This window comes from Choristoneura fumiferana, chromosome 18 (assembly GCF_025370935.1).
Source record: "Choristoneura fumiferana chromosome 18, NRCan_CFum_1, whole genome shotgun sequence".
In the NCBI taxonomy this organism is placed as follows: domain Eukaryota; kingdom Metazoa; phylum Arthropoda; class Insecta; order Lepidoptera; family Tortricidae; genus Choristoneura; species Choristoneura fumiferana.
In genome coordinates this window covers 12,192,599-12,211,903 of record NC_133489.1, presented here as the reverse complement: position 1 = coordinate 12,211,903, position 19,305 = coordinate 12,192,599, and the positions used below count along the sequence as shown (strand labels likewise).

Here is a 19,305-nt window from a genome sequence, read left to right as displayed (position 1 = left end):
TGGTAGAGTCATTCACGATGACGCGTGGCATGGTTCTTATTACAATGTCATTAATGTCTAATTTTGCCAAATCACGCGTCTTCGTGGATGGCACTAGATATAGCTATTATAACACAACCAACTAGAAAAGTCTGAAAATCTTGATTTTTTGTCTCTGTAAATATTCATGACCAATATAATCTGACCCCACACTGCGTACATTGTGCTTAAGAGTAGGGCTCTGCATACACTGGATGTATTAAATCACTCGGAAAAAGCGAGAAATATCTTCAAGACACGATTATTAATGTGTACGGAACCCTCGGTGCGCGAATCCGACTCGCACTTGCCCGGTTTTTTACATAACAAACGCGAATTCAAAATTTTGTCGCAAACCGAATTGTTCCTAAAGTTAGAACAATAGTGTTGGGTCGTTACGGTGCTCGTCATGGGCGGCAGCGCAATCATTGTGAGATCTAATTGTTATTGTGTCGAATGTCCATCCAAACATAATGTTATGCCACTCTCATATCAGTTCCGTCGTCCCTTTTAAACGAACGAGAGCGTTCCCGGTTGCAGTATTTTAAATAAATTCACTGGTATACTGTGGACAATACAGTTCCTCAATTTTTAATATGGCAATTGAGTTTATCATTTCTGGATATAGAAAAGACAATTGGCATCTATTCTGGTGCTTCTTCGTGTTATCTTACGTAATTGCTCAAGATCCTACTGTGAATTTACCACAAGGTCGGATTGTTGGGGTAAGATTTTAAACCTTAAGCACCTACCTAGTCATGATCATGATGTGTAAAGCTATGTAATTCAGGGATTCCCAATCTCTTTAATACTTACTGCGACTGTCTTTACAAGTTGTACCTATTACTTTGTGACGCCACAAATAGGGCCTCATAGGGTGTCACAAAGTAATAAGTACACTTCAAAAAGTAATACAGTCACAAAAAATAACTAAGTAGATTTCAAACTTCTGAAAATTCAACCCATTCTCACGATTAAAAATTTAGTAAGTATGCCTGAATTTCAACCGCTTCACAACAATAGTACATTGTGCATTAAGGGGCGTAAGAACAGGATTACTAACCAGCGGACGGAGGGCTTTTAATGACCCGCGTTTGTAATCCCCTTACGGCCCCGTGATACACACAATGATTTTCATCACATTGCGAGGAAAAAAATGCAAAAAATTAAATTATTTTGTGTCCAAACTCTTCATAGCTCAGCAAAAGCAAGACGCTAAGAAAAAAACTGAATAAAATATGGCTACCCACCAATACAGGGGGCTACTACAAAATTTGAAAATCGAGCAGGTTTTCTAGCGATGGTTCTTAGATGGTTCCTACTCTCACTCTCGTATTAAATAATATTAGCGTCAGGAAAACGATATTAACTTCGATTTTCGAATTTCATGGTAGCCCCCCTGATAGTCAATTTTTTTCTAGTCGTCAACCATAGATAATACTAAGAACCGTGTTTAGTTTAGAATTCGAATGGTCTTACGGCCAAATTATTCCAACATGCAAAAAAAAAATTTATTAAAAATATTGCATAGTTTATTTTTTAACGAGGGACTAAAATAAGCCAATATATACCCGAAGTGGTTAGCCACCCGAGCTTTGCGAGGGTGCCTATTTATCCGAGGGTTTATATTGACTTTTAGTCTCCAGGTGAAAACTCTATTTTTCACTTCGATTGCGAGAAAAAAGTAGTCATTTCTGTGAATGAATTTGCGTTTCTTATTCCTCTAGTCCATAAAACTCTTATAGGTTTTTAAATAAATCTTTCTTTCGGTGGCAAAAGATTATCAATTATGTCTTTTGCTCTTTGCTCGACACCATAATTTTCACTTTCACTTGACGACATTGTGAGAATAATCAATTTACGTTTACAATTTCATAGTTTTCGCGGTAAGTATTTTATTCCAACCTGACACAGATATAATAAAATTGCATCGGTGAAATGATCCATACACAAACTGGAATAAATAGAATGGCGCCACCTTATATGCGAAAAAAGCATAGAACTAAGACCACGTAGACTAAGAACGTTACATTTTCGTCATGAAAATGGTCCACACACAATCTTATTAAATAAGATGTGGATAAATTTTTTATGCCAAAAACTAAGCAAGTACTGGCTGTTTGAGTTTATCTAAGTCACTCGAAATAAATTAAAAAAATAATTACTTTTACTCCCTAGGGACTAAAGTTCTCACTTTACTCCTGCCTCGGAAGGCTATATTGACCTACTTTTAGAGCATGAGAAATGAAAAATAATTTGATATCAATTTAAAATATAACTAAAAATAACGAAGTTTCATGAAGCGTGTCAAATTTTTATGGTGACTTGAAACCTGTTTAGTCTGAAATGACCTACCTACTAACTTTTTAAAACTAAAGTCATAACTCCCTTGGAGAGGAAAACTATACGTAAATCCGTAATTCCCGCGCGAACAATGAGGCCATTGTCCTTTAGTAGGTATACAGGCATGAAATAAAGTCATTGACGAGCAAGTGTGATGAAAATGTACAACAAAACATTGAGAGCGTAGCACAGTTCGAGAGCCCCCTGGGCTTGCGAGATAATGATTGCATCAGTCCTGGTGTGTTTTCAGATCAAAGTTTACACGAAGAGCTCGTCTTTAACCCCCGTTGAAGTTTTTTTTGGAGTTCCATATGCCGCGTACGATTCCTCTTCCCCAGGCGCTAACAGATTTGCGGTAGGTAATTACTTACTACTTTAAGTATTCACTGGTCTTTTTATAAGGCAGGCTGGGCTTTACTTAGCTGAAAATGCTTCGCGCTCCATTACCGTTCTGATAATAATATATTGATTAAAATATTCATTGAATTTGAGAACAATATATCGTATGATACTTCATGAACGCTTTACAACCTATTTTTTTCACCATGATCTATTAGTCTGTCTGTCAATAGTTTTGTTATTTCCGTTAACTACCAAATATCTTTCACGATGGAGCGAATTAAAATGGAAAATCGCAAAAATGTTTAAATCTTCCAAGTCAGCTGTATAAGTACCAAATCATTAAACAAATTTGAAGAATAGACTTAAAGATTTACCAAAATCACGGCACAGATGCGGCCCAGCAAATACAAAATGCGAAGAAAATGTGCTGAGGCTGCTAACATCGAAGAAATACATGTCCGCTTAGTAGGTAAATTGAACAGTCCTTAATAATCAATATATATTAATTCTTCTTAAGTGCGTTTGTCACCTGACTCTTTAGAGCAACACGGCTTACGGTAGGAAGCCGGTGTTGCTCTAAGCCTGACTCCCCCAAACGGCTGGACCGATTGAGATAAAATGTTGTACTCGTATGTAGGTATATTTCAATAGGTTCCAGGATGGGTTGAAAACACAATTGGACCCGGTAAATGGCGCTGCTGTCGGTGTGTTATCGTATTTAATGTAGTGCTGCTTTTCCGGGCAGGACAACGTCTGCCGGGTCCACTAGTCTTTCTTATATATAAAATTCTCGTGTCACCATGTTTGAGACCAAACTCCTCCGAAATATCCTGACCGATTTTATATATTTTTTTATCTACACCCATATAGTAAATCCTCCATTATGCGTTCAAAAACCATAGATAATGACCAGCATTACGACATTGGATTCTACTTATTATGAACACGTCTGTATCGTAATGGTCATTAGATTTCATACATCATTACAGCACCGGGGAGGGCAGCGCAGATCGTCGGGCGCGCAGCGGGCGCAGCTCGTGGGGCAGACATACCTAGTTCTCGTTAATGCAAGTTGCTCTAATTGTTCTTGAACACATGATAGAGGATTTAATATATAGATGTAGATAAAATATTGTATGCAACTGTACGAATTAGGCCTTAGGACACTCATGTGACCCTATTATGAAACTCGGCTACGTTTCATTAAAACCGCACTCGTGTTTTAAGGACCCCTATTACGATGCATGCGACTATTGTGTATATTCAGTAGGTCTGAGAACAGGACGTAAACTATTTTTCATACTTCTACGCGGACGGAGTCGCGGGCAACACATACCTAGTAATTTTAAAAATGTTGTTACGAGGGGAAGTCCAACTAGGTCGCGGAATGAAGCATAACTAAACTAATAGCGTATTAGGAAGGTAATAGGAGATACACGTTAAAATGAATTACGTATTTATGTAGAACTAGCGGCTCGCCCCGGCTCCGCACGGGTACTTACAATATTCAAAATAACCCTCCTTTGGACAGTTGGATAAAAAGGTCTCCGTGCCGGCACAAGCATTTAGACATTAATAAGGCATTTGAAAAACCTCAAAACCACTGAATGTCCAACTTTTTGTTTGCACGCTCTTAAGATACAGGCGTTTTCATAATAATAGAATCCAATGTCGTAATGCTGGTCAGGAGGATATACCATATTATGGGTGTATAATAAAAGCCATGTTACGACTGTGCTCTTCACAGATGTGCCTCCAAATCATTGATTTTCCCACCACACAGGTCGTGTGGCGGGCAGAGATTATTATTTGTTTCAGTTTAATACATCAGTGTTTGTTTCCAAATTTTATAACAGGATTTACGCTTGAAAAATTCGACACTTATAAAACGGATAAAGAAATAAAAGACAAAATGACAGCTCCTATAGGGGCACACATTTTTTAGCTTTCACTAGTAGGTAATATATATAATAGTATTAGTATAGTACTTGAGTATGCCATTTCGCATATTTTTAGACATCCCTATTGGTATTTGTACCTACCTATTCATTATGACTCAACGTCGAACTGATATTTAACATTACATTTAATCATTTTACTAAAGGCGCCAAAGCGACATCCAGGGTGGAGTCGTACATTATTTGCGCACCGAATGCCGGCACGGTGCCCTCAACTCGAGGATAGCGAAAATGATAATTTCAGTGAAGACTGCCTTTTTCTCAACATATGGACACCACGGGTAAGAACCGGAAATCTCACTAAGTTAAAAAGGTTCCAAAAGACTTGCACACTTTAACGTATCGAGTTTTTCAGATAGCGTGCCGATGGGAGTTCTTTGCCTGTTATGATTATACTGTACAGTGAATCATGGCTTCGTGGTGGGGTAACCCTGCCATGCCAGGAGCTGGCGGCTGAAGGAGTCGTCGTGGTGACTGTAGCGTACCGTCTCCACGCCTTAGCATTCTTCACCCTGGGCTCCATCGCAGCGCGCGGCAACCTCGCGCTGCTCGATCAGTATCTAGCGCTGCTTTGGGTTCGCGAAAATATAGCTGCTTTCGGAGGAGATCCTGCGACTATAACTCTACTAGGACATTCAGCTGGTGCCGACAGCGTATTGCACCACATTGCGTCGCCACGAGCACTTGGTAATTAATAATTTAATTAAAAAAAAAATAAGTTACATTTTCGCTACTATATACCGTACCTATAACTAATAAATAACGTAGTTCGTCTGTTTAGGATTATTTCAACGAGCAATCGTGATGTCACCCCATGATATATGGCGCGCTTTGGGTGAAGACGTGCAGTTTAACGCTACTGATGCTGTGAAGGTCTCTCACGAATTAGCACGCTCTTTAGGTTGCACTAGTGCCATAGACCAGGAAATACTGCGGTGTATAAGAACACGCCCTTTGTCTGACATAGTGGCTCTTTATTCGGTAAGATAATATCAATAATTGTAACCTTTGGATTATTATAGCATTAAATTAAATGAAATATGCATTTAACAGCACTCCAACTGGACTACAAGTATTCGGCCGGTACCTGACAATTTTTTATCGGAATCACAATATTATCTACCAACATCGCTTTCGGTTGCACTATCTGATACAAAACAGCCCATAATGCAGCTTGACCTGCTTTTGGGAACGACTGACCTTGAAGCCATAAACATAGGTTTGTATGACGTTTGTGAAAATATCGGTCAAGGTTCAGTTAGTAAAAGCTGTGACAATTCGTTTTGCCTATTGCAGACGGACAATATGATGAACTACTGAAGCGTGGCGCGGCGTATGTTACGGAATATGCTGATACGGAAATAATACCGAAATTGTTACGAATGTTTTCATTGGATCAATCTGAAGCCGTTAATATGGTGATTATTTTTATCTCTGATCAATTTTGAAACATTTTAACATTGAGCTAGTAAGGCCATATTATTATTTAGGTACGCTGGGAGCTAATATACGAGTAGCCCGCCACTGACATTTTATATGCTGCGTGAATGGAAATCACATAGGGATCAAATTTCAGCTAGCTCAAGCAGTACATTGGGAGTACTGGGGTGCGAATTCACGAAAGGATGACAGATCGGTGATGAAGGCGGTGGAGGCGGCCGGACGCGCGGAGTCGGCGGCGACATGGGGCGCGGGCGGCGCGCTGCTGGCCGCTCGGCTCGCACGCCGGGTCTCTCGCCTCTACGTCTACCGCTACTCGCAGCCCGCCGGCACCGACGTGCATGGGAGGCTCATTAACTACACAGGCAATTTTTATGCTAACGATTGTTTAAATTGGTCACGGCACCAAATGTAGACAACGGACCACGAGGGCTGTTTGAGAATAGTCCTTTTAAAAAGTCAGAAAAAAATGTTTTTTTTTTTCAAAATCAAATTTATTTTTCAATATAGTCTCCTTTGAGAGCCCTTATTCGAGCAAGTTTCCATTTTTATATCCCCTCCAAAAATACGATTTCTCGAGGTCTGTAAAATAGTCGTTCAAGACTGCGATGTAGTCCTCATTTGTCAAAAAATATTTTTAAGTTTGGGAATAGAAAAAAATCATACGGAGCATGTGGCACCAGCTCGAAGTCCAACTCGTGGATTTTACCCATTTCCAATAATTGAAAAACTCCTGATGAAAGAGAACTTTCTTATGGGGCCATTTTGCCCGTTTTTCCATCAATTCCGCGTTAAAACGATCTTCAGTGGAGACATAGTAAAAGAGAATTTCTTTTATTATGGTGGAGGGAGATGCCTATGTTCTCAGCTATTTCACGCACCTACACTCGGCGGCCGTCACGAACGATATTATGAACTTTTTCTACAACATCCTCAGTAGTGACTTTGATTGGGCAACCGGTGTAGAGTGGAGCATCAGTTGTGCTTTGAGCGGCCACGTTTAAAATCATTTATCCATTTATAAATAGTCTGCAACGTCGGTGCAGTGGTGCCATGAACAGAATCAAGATCAGATTTCATAGTGGCAGCACTACAATCCTTCATATCAATCCGATTTTTTTCATAGTAGTGAAAAATTTAGAAGTGATCACAGTCAAATAACTGTAAAATGTAAATTTTTATAGCTGATTTTTTTACAGTATCCTTGTGAAAGACTATGGCTGCTTATAGTCCATTCAGGATAACATTGGACTCTAGAAAGCCACAGAAGAAGGGGTTCTAAAATTTTTTTGTGAAGTTCTAATAATGATGATGATGATGATGATGATGATGATGAATAAAAGAAGTAATAAGATGAAGTCGTAATTTTGTTTACTTTGTAAGTGGATTAATTATACGTACTTAATGTTCTTACAAAATAACACAATATTAACACGTAATTTGCTACATAATATTAATTCGATTTATATACATAAAACACTGTTTCGTGGACTCATCCGCTCTCATTCCCTGTTTAAAAATATTCTACTCGTAGTTTCTGCTACGAAGTTCAGGCTTTTTTCCGTTCCCAATTTTATCAAATTTATTAAGTTAAGTATTCGTATATGATTAAAGGTCCACATTTTGATCCAAATTGGCGATTAAAAATAATAAATAATGTACAGAATATTTATCGAGTTAACAATAATGTCCCGTTTCTTGCAGAATGTTTTTTACCTCTGCCTCTTTAGGTATTTTATAGGAAGACGTTTCTGTTTTTAACAAAATAGGAAAAGTTTTTTTTATTGTTTTTAAATGATGATATGAAAAATAGCAAAGTTAATCTCACTTATATTAATTATAATTGCGAGTTTGTAAGTCTGTATGTTTTTTAGTTACCTGTTTCACGTCTTAATCGCTGAACCGATTTACTTAGGTAAAATTGGGTAGGTGTTCAGATAGTGCAAGTCCTGGGGAAGGACATAGAATAGTTTTTATCCCGAAAAATAGCATAGTTCCCGTGGGATAGCAATAAACGGATTCTATGTGAACGAAGTCGCGGGCAACAGTTAGTTAATGAATAATTGAAAGTAATATTGACGTCTTCGATATTTTAATTAGAATTAATTTTAGACCGTACACAAAAAAAAATGCAATTTTTTAAATGACTTCCTAAAGCTGGCATTATAAAGAACCTATTTTCCTTCTGTCCATTCCTATATTGAATAGAGTGTAGTATTACTTAAAGCTATTTAAAAAAAAAGTTTTAGAAATATTATTTTAAAAGGACTTCTCAAACAGCCCTCGTAATGTACTCGTAGTCACCATTTTAAAAGTCGGAGCTGTCTATATAGGTGAATACCGATCAGTACCGTATTGACAATCGCATGAATGCATATTCAGATTATTTTTAAGCACATAGCTCCAATGTTTATTATAGTGGCAACTGCAGAGCTACTTATTGATCATGGATGGCATTAAAATAAACGCATTCTGAAACAGACTATAGGTAGGACCAGTAACATTTATCTTATAATCAGTACATTTTATTTTATTAACCGACTTCAAAAAAGGAGGTTTTATGTTCCTATTTTTTTTATGTATGTTCACCGATGACTCAGTCAATTGTGGACCGATTTTCAAAATTAGGTTTTCAATCGAAACGGTATTCTTCTGAGGTGGTCCCATTGTCACCAAGTCAAGATCTGATGATGGGATCCTTAGGAAATCGAGGGCAAACCTTAAATTTTATAGGCACACCTATGGCGATTTTGGTATTTTTAGCATTAAGATGAGCATTTACATTCAAAAAGTATCATTTGGTAACCTGAACCTGATGAAGAAGACCATTGATGACCAATGGAACTCATCAAAGCTAAGTAATGCTCGCTCGTCTATAAACAATCATGATTAATATACGGGTAAGGCCGCGAATTTTAACCAATTTGGACGTTTCAAATTTGGAACGCTGATAAAAAAAAAACTGATAACACCTAGAGGTTTAATTTTTTTTTTATTACATGACACGATATAAACTCTCAAGGTCGCAAATGAGATAATTGATTTAAACCCTTTTAAAAAAATAATAAAAATATATTACCGTCCAAAACGTAACGAAAATTGACTATTTTTTTTGACCACGAGTACTTAATACCTTATTATTTTCATGCTATTTAACTTCTCATGATCATGATTTTGTTTAAACAAAATTTAATGATATAACGATAGTCCTACCGATTGCGGAATCATGATAATCAAATAATTTTCATGTTTTATATTTGTTTCTTTTCACGTGCCAAAATACCACGTTTTCGTTACGAATACTTTGGTGACGCTTTATTAAGCTAGCTTTAACGCCAATTTTGGTAGAAATGTGTTTTTGTAACACTGGCAACTAATACTCTAATAGGGCAGCATCGATGAGATAAATAAATCTCATCAGTTTGTTGACAAACAGCCATCAAAAGTGACGCGGAGATTTTTTTTCGACAAAACGTCGAAAGTGCTTGTTCGATTTTAAGGGTAAGTAGTGATTATTTTTAACTGGTTGTTTTTTCATACGATAGGGTAATCTTTTCCATGTAAGTGGCATGTATTATTATGTTCAAAATGTCGTTATTCACCATGATAAACGATTTTTTGTATAAAATACGTTACACTTTCGTTACGATTACGTTACATTTTTACAAAATGCTACGTATTTTTTACATAACGTAACGAAAAAATGTGGTAAAGGGAAGTTCACACAGAAAAATTCTAACACACTAGTTTATTATTACGTTTCCAATGACTGCACGCACAGTAAGTTAGTTAGATGGATATTTTGAAGTTAAATAAATTTTAATCTGTAGGTGCAGGGATCGGCACAAGATAATTGTGGCGAGTTCTGTGGTCACGTCCTGCTTACATGCATAGCGTATTTAAAGTGAGAGACAAACGGAGAGATTCACTTTCCTACTTAGTTCATTTGTTACCTAAACTTAATAATCATAATAATTTATTTCCAAAAACATCTTTTTACATTGTCCACTTAACTAAGATACTACTTCCTAAATTGGTAAAACCTGTGATTTAGGGTTTTGGCCATTTCTTTGAGGTATTTAATAGCTTGTACAGTCGAAGTCACAAGCATGCTCACAACTAGGTGGTAGGACCTTGTGTAAGGTCCGCCCGGATTGCTACCACCATCTTCCTCGCTAATCCTGCCGTGAAGCAGCAGTGCTTGCACTATTGTGTTTCGGCGTGGAGAGTAAGACAGCCGGTGAAATTACTGGCACGTGAGGTATCCCATCTTAGGCCTCTAGGTTGGCAACGCATCTGCAATACCCCTGGCGTTGCAGATTTTTATGGGCGGTGGTGATCTCTTACTCATTTGCTCGTTTGCCATCGAGTCGAATAAAAAAAAACCGCTTATCCAAATTCGTTATGCTTATAAATGTGCACCTTATTGTCAGTGTTAGAGAGGCATGTAAAGAGACACTTTTGGAAAGATGTTCGTCAACTAGAGGGTACTCTTACTTCCACATTCTCATGTTTAGCTCTATAGATCTCATATAGGACAGATTTAGGATCAGTATCGTCAGAAAGTTCTAGTAAAAATAAAACTTCACTTTATTATATGACATGTATTTTTTTTTCATACATACGTTATCTAATGAGAATTTTTACCAGTATGATCTAGGCTTTGTAAAAATTTACGTTACGTTTTATGGTAACGTCACGTATTTTTTTTATGTTATTTCTATGTCACATTGGTTAAAATTCGCGGCCTTACCCATACCTAGATTAGCGACTAAGAAGAAGCTTTTAAGTTAATGATTCTTTCGAACTGATCTAATGCTGAAGCCAGAAGGTAGGCAACGGAACTCTGTTATAAAACAAAGCAACTAAGTCGTGTTTGGGCTTAATGGAATCGTTGTGAGATGTACTTTGGCTGCGAATCACTAAAAAGTGAGAAATAAAGAAAATTTTTAACAAAAAAGTAAAACCGACTCCAAAAAAATAAAAAAAATGGAGTGGGACAATAGTCGTCTACCTCTTTTACATACTATGGGTTTCAATCCGTCCTGCTGAGTCGTGCTGAGTCACCGACTTCGAGCTAGTACGTACCTAGAAAAATATTGTCAAGGGTTTTGTAATCGGTTCCATTATTTGTTTTTTTTTTTTTGAGTCGGTTTTACTTTTTGTTATTTTTTTTATTTTCACCGTTTGTCTAAATAGGAGCTGTGCATGGTTCGGACTTGGTGGCCTTACTGGGAGATGCCTTGATGCTGCAAGTGGCTCGACGACCTGCCAGTAGAGACGAAAGAATTATTTCATCAGTGTTTCAGAAATACATCACAAACTTTGTAAAGTTTGGGTAAGTCTTTAATAGTACTTATTTTACACTAAGAATTCCTAGCCGCTCGACCCCGCCATGTAAAAAAAACTCGCATGATATTTCTTGGACTGTCTAAATCAGGCCTTGAATTAGGCTTCTCTTGAATGCGACACTTCCTGATTCAGATCCCCAGGAAGTGAGGAGGAATGGCGACGATACCGGGCCGGCGACGCGCATGTGCAGGAAGTGTGCGCGGGCGAGCGGTGCGACGGCGCGCGCGCCGCCCGCGACGCCGCCTTCTGGCTGCAGTACCTGCCGCGGCTCGCCGACCTCGCGGCCGCGGCTGTTGACCACCCCGAGCACCTCACGTCCGCGCAAGGTGATGACAACTTCATGCCTTTGGGCTTCGATCAACAATACAACTGTATTTACAAAATACAATACAAAAGTATGTATTGTATTGTTGATCGAAGCCTTAGGGTCAAGCTCTTAGGGTTCACCAGTGCCTAATTTTAGAGTTCTAACCGCCCTAGGCTAACGATGAATATGCTGATCTAATGGCCTCCCTTTTTCTCACTCAATCCACCTATCCCACTATCGCACTTTCATCTGAGTTGTAAGTGAATCAGCTCAGCTCAGCTGCAGTTCACACCGAGATGCGACGCCACTAAGCTGAAACGATATTTGCACGTACACTAAGCATCGTGTCTCGGTATGCACTGACCTTTAAGAATAACTGATTTTACTATTGACAATGACTCTGTGGGGCCTTTTTGATTCACGCGTCTACCTCCTACCAAGCAGCGCATCACTAGTAACCACCATAAAAAAAAATCATTTCGCGCCAGATAGAACGAGAGATAGAAGAGTCAAACTTGGTATTTTGCTATGAAAAATGTAAAAAAAAACCAGAAGTACTTATTGGTAAAAAGTAGGCTAGACCCCTGCTGGTGAATGTCCCGAAACGGTGCGCTGCTGTTGCGTAGTGTAAAAGTACACTCTCACTCTCGCATTCATCGTACTAATTGGCCAGAAGCATAGTGCCAGAAACGCTACTTAAAAATTCTACGAATTACCATTGCGTTTCATTAGAAGTATAGAGAATTTGGCCATTTTTGGTACTACTACAAGTACCAAAGTCTAAGAACGTAGTACCTACAGTCCGCGTATTAGGTAATTTGCGTTTCTGGAACTATGCGTCTGAATGAAATTAAGTTAAGGTATTCATTATTTATTATGAACCTCATTAACGAAATATAGTCAAAACATTAATAGTACATTGTGCATTAAGGGGCGTAAGAAGGGGTTTACTAGTATATTAAAAGCCCGACGCCGACGGCCCGTGATACCTACACACAATGATTTTCATCACATTGCGAGGAAAAAATGCAAAAAATTAAATTATTTTGTGTCCAAACACTTCACAGCTCAGCAAAAGCAAGACGCAACTGAATAAAATATGGCTACCCGCCAATACAGGGGGCTACTACAAAAATCGAAGTTCGTATCGTACCGTCCCCTCACTCTCGTATTAAATAATAATTAGCGTCAGGAAAACGATATGAACTTCGATTTTCGAATTTCGTGGTAATCCCACTGATTGTCACTTTTTTCGAGTGGTCTACCATAGATCATACTAAGGACCGTGTTTAGTTTAGAATTTGAATGGGTTTACGGCCAGATTATTCCAACATGCTATAAAAATATTTACTAAAATTCAAAGTCAAAGTCAAAGTCAAAATATCTTTATTCAATTTAGGCTATAACAAGCACTTATGAATGTCAAAAAAAAATCTACCACCGGTTCGGAAAAACCTCTGCTGAGAAGAATCCGGCAAGAAACTCAACGAGGTATATATATATTTTTTTTTTTTTAAACAGATTTACAATATTATTAAATGATATGTATACATCACAAGTATTTAACACAACTTTATTTTTAATTATTGCAAAACAATTTGATATAAATTTGAAATATAACAATAACGAAGTTTCATGACGCGTGGCAAATTTTTATGGTGTAAAATTAGGTTATATCTAAGTTTTAAAGATGTAAATAAAACATTGGCTGACTTGAAACCTCTTTAGTCTGAAATGACGTACCTACTAACTTTCTAAAACTAGTCATAACTCCCTTGGGGAGGAAAACTATACGTAAATCCATAATTCCCGCGGGAACAATTGATTCCATTGTCCTTTGGTATACAGGCATGGAATAACGTCATTGACGAGCAAGTTTGATGAAAAGAATATACTTAATGAGCGTTACGGTATTAACTCACAAAATGAAGTAAGCATTTTGTTAAACCCGTTTCCCCCATTTGTGTCATGAGCATGAGTAAGTACTGGGCTAATTAAATAAACTACGCGAGATAATCACGGTGCGCGACGGTCCATTGTCGCAGGTGAAAGTCGGCTGCGCGGTGGCATGTTCGCGCTGTGCGGCGTGGCGGCCGTGCTGCTGCTGCTGCTGGCGGCGTGCGCGCTGGTGCTGCGGCGGGAGTGTGCGCGCCGCGCCGACCGGGACGATGACTCACACCACCAATAAAAGCTTCGTACACTCTTTGGCTATACGTACGTACCGTGCGACTAACCGTGCGGTTATAGTTTGAAGAGGGACGGCAAATTAAAACCGCGTGGCTAACAGTATTGTACGTACGTAGGGGCAATTACAGTGAGTCTTTCGCCGCATGCTTCATGCGGCGACCGCAAAAGTGTAAAGAACACGGTAGTATAAGACGCCTAAGTAATTTGACAAGTTCGGCGACCGCGTTAGGTGAACGGAACGACTCAGTGTAATCGCTCCTTTATAGCCTTAGGGCATCCGCTGAATCGCGCGGGTGCACGGCGCGGATGCCCGCGCGGCGTGCTTGTTTCGTGTCATCTAATATAGCAGTGTTTTTTAAATTGTGGGTCGCGACCCCCAGCGGACGCGGATGCCCCATAAGGGAGTCGCGGTATCTATAAAATACTCTCACCGTTACTGTGTATGATTATTCAATGTTTGTATTGTTAATGCATGGCAGCCCTGGGCTTTGTAATTAAAGTAATTTTATAGTGAATGGCACTCTTCACTGTCTAATCTATAGCTCTATGCATTGTGGTTTAGCTTTATGCTTTATTATTATTATTGAGTTATTTTATAAGGATGTGTCTGTCTGTTACTCTCCCCTGTTCGCCACCGCATCTGGAACAATAAACGTGTCGTCTCCGAAGCCTTGTTTTCTTTGCCAGCCAGCACCACTCCGTTCAGGCGCTTCCAGCCCCTTTAATAGGTTATGGTACCAGCACCAGTATTACGCCTCACGGCATTTTTTTTTGAACGGTCAAGAAAGTGGTCTGGAATTTTTTTTTGGCACGCCGTACGTATTGCACTTCGTTTTGTGCACGCGTGTTTCGCTGCACTGGTGGCCATTTTGTTTGGCATTTTTTTAAAGGAAGACGCAACGTGGCCTCAAGAATAAGCATGGATGAAGGTACGCACAATAAACTTTATTGCTTTGAAAAACTCGACAGCGTGGCGAATTTTTCCAATTGGAAATTTTATATGGAAATGGCGTTGAAGTTGGAAGACTTATGGACTTGTATTCTTGGGACGGACAATGACGCTGCTAAAAATACAAAAGCATATGCACGTATTTGCCTTTCTATTAAATCTCATTGCCTACAATATGTTCGGAATGCCACGACGTCTAAGGAAGCGTGGGATAACCTTAAAAAGGCGTTCGAGAATAAAGGTCTATATCGACGTGTCACACTGCTCCGTCAGTTACATCAAGTTAGTTACAATAAATGTAATAGCATGGGCGCTTATATTGATGCCATTATGAAAATTGTACAACAATTAGCGGATATCGACAAGGTGATAGAAGATTCTGAAGTGGCCGAGATCCTTCTCTTCGGGCTTCCGCCTTCATATGATGCGCTTGTGTCAAGCCTGGAATCGTCCGTCATATCAACAGAGCTTGTTAGAACAAGACTCCTTCAAGAGGAGCATCGCCGAATGTCGTCGAGTGAGGTTATGTCTGAGTCAGATGCCGCGTTGGCAGTGAAGAAGCTTGTAGTCAAGTGCCACTACTGCGGAAAGGTTGGCCATGTGAAGGCCAAATGTTTCAAGCTTAAAAGGGAAAAGAAGAAGGCTGGTTTTACGACAAATTCAGAAATGTCGCTTATGGTTTTAACCTGTAGTAAGAACTCTAGTAAAGACTGGATTGTGGACTCGGGGGCAACATCGCACATGTGCAATGATGTGAGTTGTTTTAGCCATTATACTGTTCACAAATATATTGAGACTGTTGCTGTAGCTAATGGGGAAACCCTTGACTGTCTTGGTAGGGGCAGTGTACGCATTCATACTAAGAATGGCATTGTAACTTTCAATGACGTTATGTATATACCTGGTCTCTCGACCAATTTAATAAGCGTTAGTAAATTATGTGAGAAGGCCTTGTCATTAAAATTTATTAGTAATAAATGCCTTATTCTTAAAAATAATGTTACTGTACTTAGCGCTACAAGAGTCTATGGGGTTTATCGTTTGGACATGGGGATAGAAATGGTAGGTACTAATTGTTTTCAACAGGAGGTACATTCATCAGCCGAGGTTGTGTCAACTGATGTGTGGCATAAACGACTGGGTCACCTTAGTTATAAAGGTATGTGTACTCTTCAAAATTATGTGTCTGGTTTTGTTTTGCAGCCTCATCATGATGCAACTCTCAATAGTTGCGTGTCATGTGTTGAGGGAAAGCAACATGTTGTGAAGTTTCCTAAAGGAGAAGCTACGCGAGCCACACAGGTGTTGGAACTCGTGCACTCGGATGTCTGCGGACCGCTGCCTGTCTGCAGCTTTGGTGGTGCAAAGTACCTACTCACCCTGACAGATGACTTTTCAAGGAAGACCTTTGGATTCTTCATGAAGTCTAAATCTGAGGTAATGTCAAACTTTTTGATTTTTAAAGCTACTGTAGAAAAGCAAACAGGTCAGGTTATTAAAAAACTCCGTAGCGACAATGGTGGAGAATATTGTAGTCATGAATTTAGGAACTTTTTACAGAATGAAGGTATTATTCATGAGCGGACTGTACCGTACAGTCCTCAACAAAATGGTGTCAGTGAACGCTTGAATAGAACACTTTTTGAAAAAGCTAGGTGTATGCTTCAGGAAGCTGGTCTGGGTAAGGAATTTTGGGCTGAGGCTGTCTCTACAGCCATTTATTTAAAAAACAGGTCCCCTACAGTTGCTGTACCCGATAAAACTCCCGAAGAGGCATGGTCAGGTAAACCAGTTGACCTAAGTCACTTGCGTGTCTTTGGATGCAGAGCTTTGTCACTAATAGATGCAAGTAAACGTGACAAGTTAGACTGCAAGTCAAAAGAGTGTATCTTTGTTGGCTATTCTGAGACTTCTAAAGGCTTTAGATTGATAGACCCTAAATGTCCTAAAAAGGTGATCATTTCAAGAAATGTTGTTTTCTTTGAAAACCAGTTTTATGACATGAGTAAATTAAATCCTAATAAAAGTTCTGCTACTCTCCCCTCTGATTTGGTGAATTTTAATTTGTGTAAACAGCCTGATGTTAATGAGAATAATATTTTATTAAATGAAGACATTTTATCTAATGATATTATTTTAAATGATAATGATAATGTTTTATTGAATAATGAAGATATTTTAAATAATGATTTAAATGAGTCTGACATTTCTAATGTGAATATAAATATTTTATCTGAAACTAATCGAAGCAATTCTATGATTTCAGATGATAGCACGTGGGGTAGCGCTGCTGGTCCTGCTGATAGCAGTGATAGCGAGCGCAGCGGCGTCCAGACGCCTGCAACGCCTGACGACCGGCACGTTCGAGGGGAAGAGGTCGAGCCAGTGCCTGTCTCTGTAGGCGAACGTCCCGTACGTAGCACGCGGCTGATAAAGCCAAAGAGGTTTGATGATTATGATCTGTCAGGCGACTCTTCTATGTTAGTATCTTCACATAATTTTATTGAGCCAGACTCTTATGAAAAAGCTATGTTAAGTCCATACAAGGCTGAATGGCTAGCTGCTATGCAGTCAGAGTACAACTCTCTTATGAGTAATAATGTATGGACTCTTGTAGAACGCCCGTCAAATGTAAATGTAATTAAATGTAAATGGGTTTTTAAAATCAAAAATGACTTAGAGGGTGACTCTATTAAATATAAAGCACGATTAGTTGCTCGTGGTTTCTCACAGAGGCATGGCATAGATTATGATGAGACCTTCTCACCTGTAGTACGTCACTCAACTATGCGTTTGTTATTTTGTATTGCAAATGAATTAGATTTACATATTGAACATGTTGACGTGACTACTGCATTTTTGCATGGAAATCTTACAGAAAAGATTTACATGGAACAACCATCAGGATTTACTTTAGGTAATAAAGATAAAGTATGCCTATTGAATAAAAGCATTTATGGTTTAAAGCAAGCCAGTAGAGTTTGGAATTGTAAAGTACATACTGTGTTAATTGAAAATGGCTATGTGCAGAGTAAATGTGAACCTTGTATTTATACTAAAAAGTCAGATACAAATTTAACAATCATTGCTCTGTATGTAGATGATTTTTATATATTTTGGAATAATAATAATGAAAAAGACAGTTTGTGTAAATTATTAAATTCTGAATTTAACTCTAAGCAGTTGGGTACATTGAAAACTTGTTTGGGTATTCAAGTTAATAGGAATTTCAAAACTGGAGTGTTGACTTTGTCTCAGTCTAATTATATTAGAAAGTTGTTACAAAAATTTAACATGTCCAGTTGTAAGAGTGTTTCTAGCCCTATGGAAGTTAATTGTAAACTTGAGAAACCCAATAATGATAATGAATGTTTATCAGAAAGTAATTATCCATATAGAGCTTATTGGGTGTCTCATGTACCTTTCCGTCTGCACTAGACCTGACATATCTTATGCTTTGTCAAAATTGAGTCAGTTTAGTACATGTTTTACTAGGAATCATTGGCTAGCAGCAAAGCGAGTTCTGCGCTATTTGTCTGGGACAATTGATTATTGTCTTGTTTTTGTTAAAAGTGGTAGTTTTAACATAACTGCATTCGCAGATGCAGACTGGGCTAATGATTCTGATAGAAAATCATATAGTGGCTTTGTTATTAAAGTAGGTGACTCAGTAGTTAATTGGGAGTCTCGCAAACAAAGGTGTATTGCGTTGTCTAGTACAGAAGCCGAATATTTAGCTCTTGGTGATGCTTGTAGAGAACTTTGTTTCATTAGAAATTTTGTGAATGAAATTTTTGAGAAACAAATGAAATGTAATCTCCTTAGTGATAACCAGAGTGCTTTAAGACTTCTTGAAATACATGAATACTGTCACAAGAAAACGAAGCACATTGATTTGAGATATCATTTCATTAAAGATGTAATTAAAAAATGTAGCATTGGAACTAGGTATGTACCCACTGAAAATATGTTAGCAGATGTGTTGACAAAACCTCTTTCAGGTCCTAAACATTGTAGCTTCTTGCATGGTTTATGTTTGAGGAATGTAGAGCATACTTTGCATGTAGAGTCTTGAGATGTACTTACTTTTTGTAGGTTCTTGCATAAATTATGTTTAAGGAATGTAGAGCATATTTAGCATGTAGAGTCTTGAGATGTATCTAGCATGTAAGTGTTGCACTAGTCAGTGAAGTGTGAGGGGAAGTGTTAATGCATGGCAGCCCTGGGCTTTGTAATTAAAGTAATTTTATAGTGAATGGCACTCTTCACTGTCTAATCTATAGCTCTATGCATTGTGGTTTAGCTTTATGCTTTATTATTATTATTGAGTTATTTTATAAGGATGTGTCTGTCTGTTACTCTCCCCTGTTCGCCACCGCATCTGGAACAATAAACGTGTCGTCTCCGAA

At 38.5% G+C, this 19,305-nt stretch overlaps 1 protein-coding gene across 3 annotated transcripts; it reads left to right on the top strand.

The window, feature by feature from the left end:
* Window positions 1-528: 528 nt before the first annotated feature.
* On the top strand, window positions 529-19,305 carry LOC141438117 (acetylcholinesterase-like). Of its 3 annotated transcripts, XR_012452453.1 has the most exons (12): window positions 529-743; window positions 2,612-2,716; window positions 4,808-4,942; window positions 5,021-5,348; window positions 5,443-5,642; window positions 5,715-5,880; window positions 5,958-6,079; window positions 6,238-6,466; window positions 11,301-11,439; window positions 11,586-11,779; window positions 13,806-16,333; window positions 17,163-19,305. XR_012452453.1 is itself a non-coding variant. In XM_074101804.1 (11 exons), exons 1-11 carry the CDS (start codon window positions 615-617, stop codon window positions 13,946-13,948), a joined length of 1,890 nt encoding a protein of 629 aa, XP_073957905.1. In that variant the 5' UTR covers window positions 529-614; the 3' UTR covers window positions 13,949-19,305. The 3 variants fall into 3 exon arrangements, 2 of the variants coding, with proteins under 2 accessions (XP_073957905.1, XP_073957906.1); XM_074101804.1 differs by having other exon boundaries at window positions 13,806-19,305; XM_074101805.1 differs by lacking the exons at window positions 529-743; window positions 2,612-2,716 and having other exon boundaries at window positions 4,860-4,942; window positions 5,017-5,348; window positions 13,806-19,305.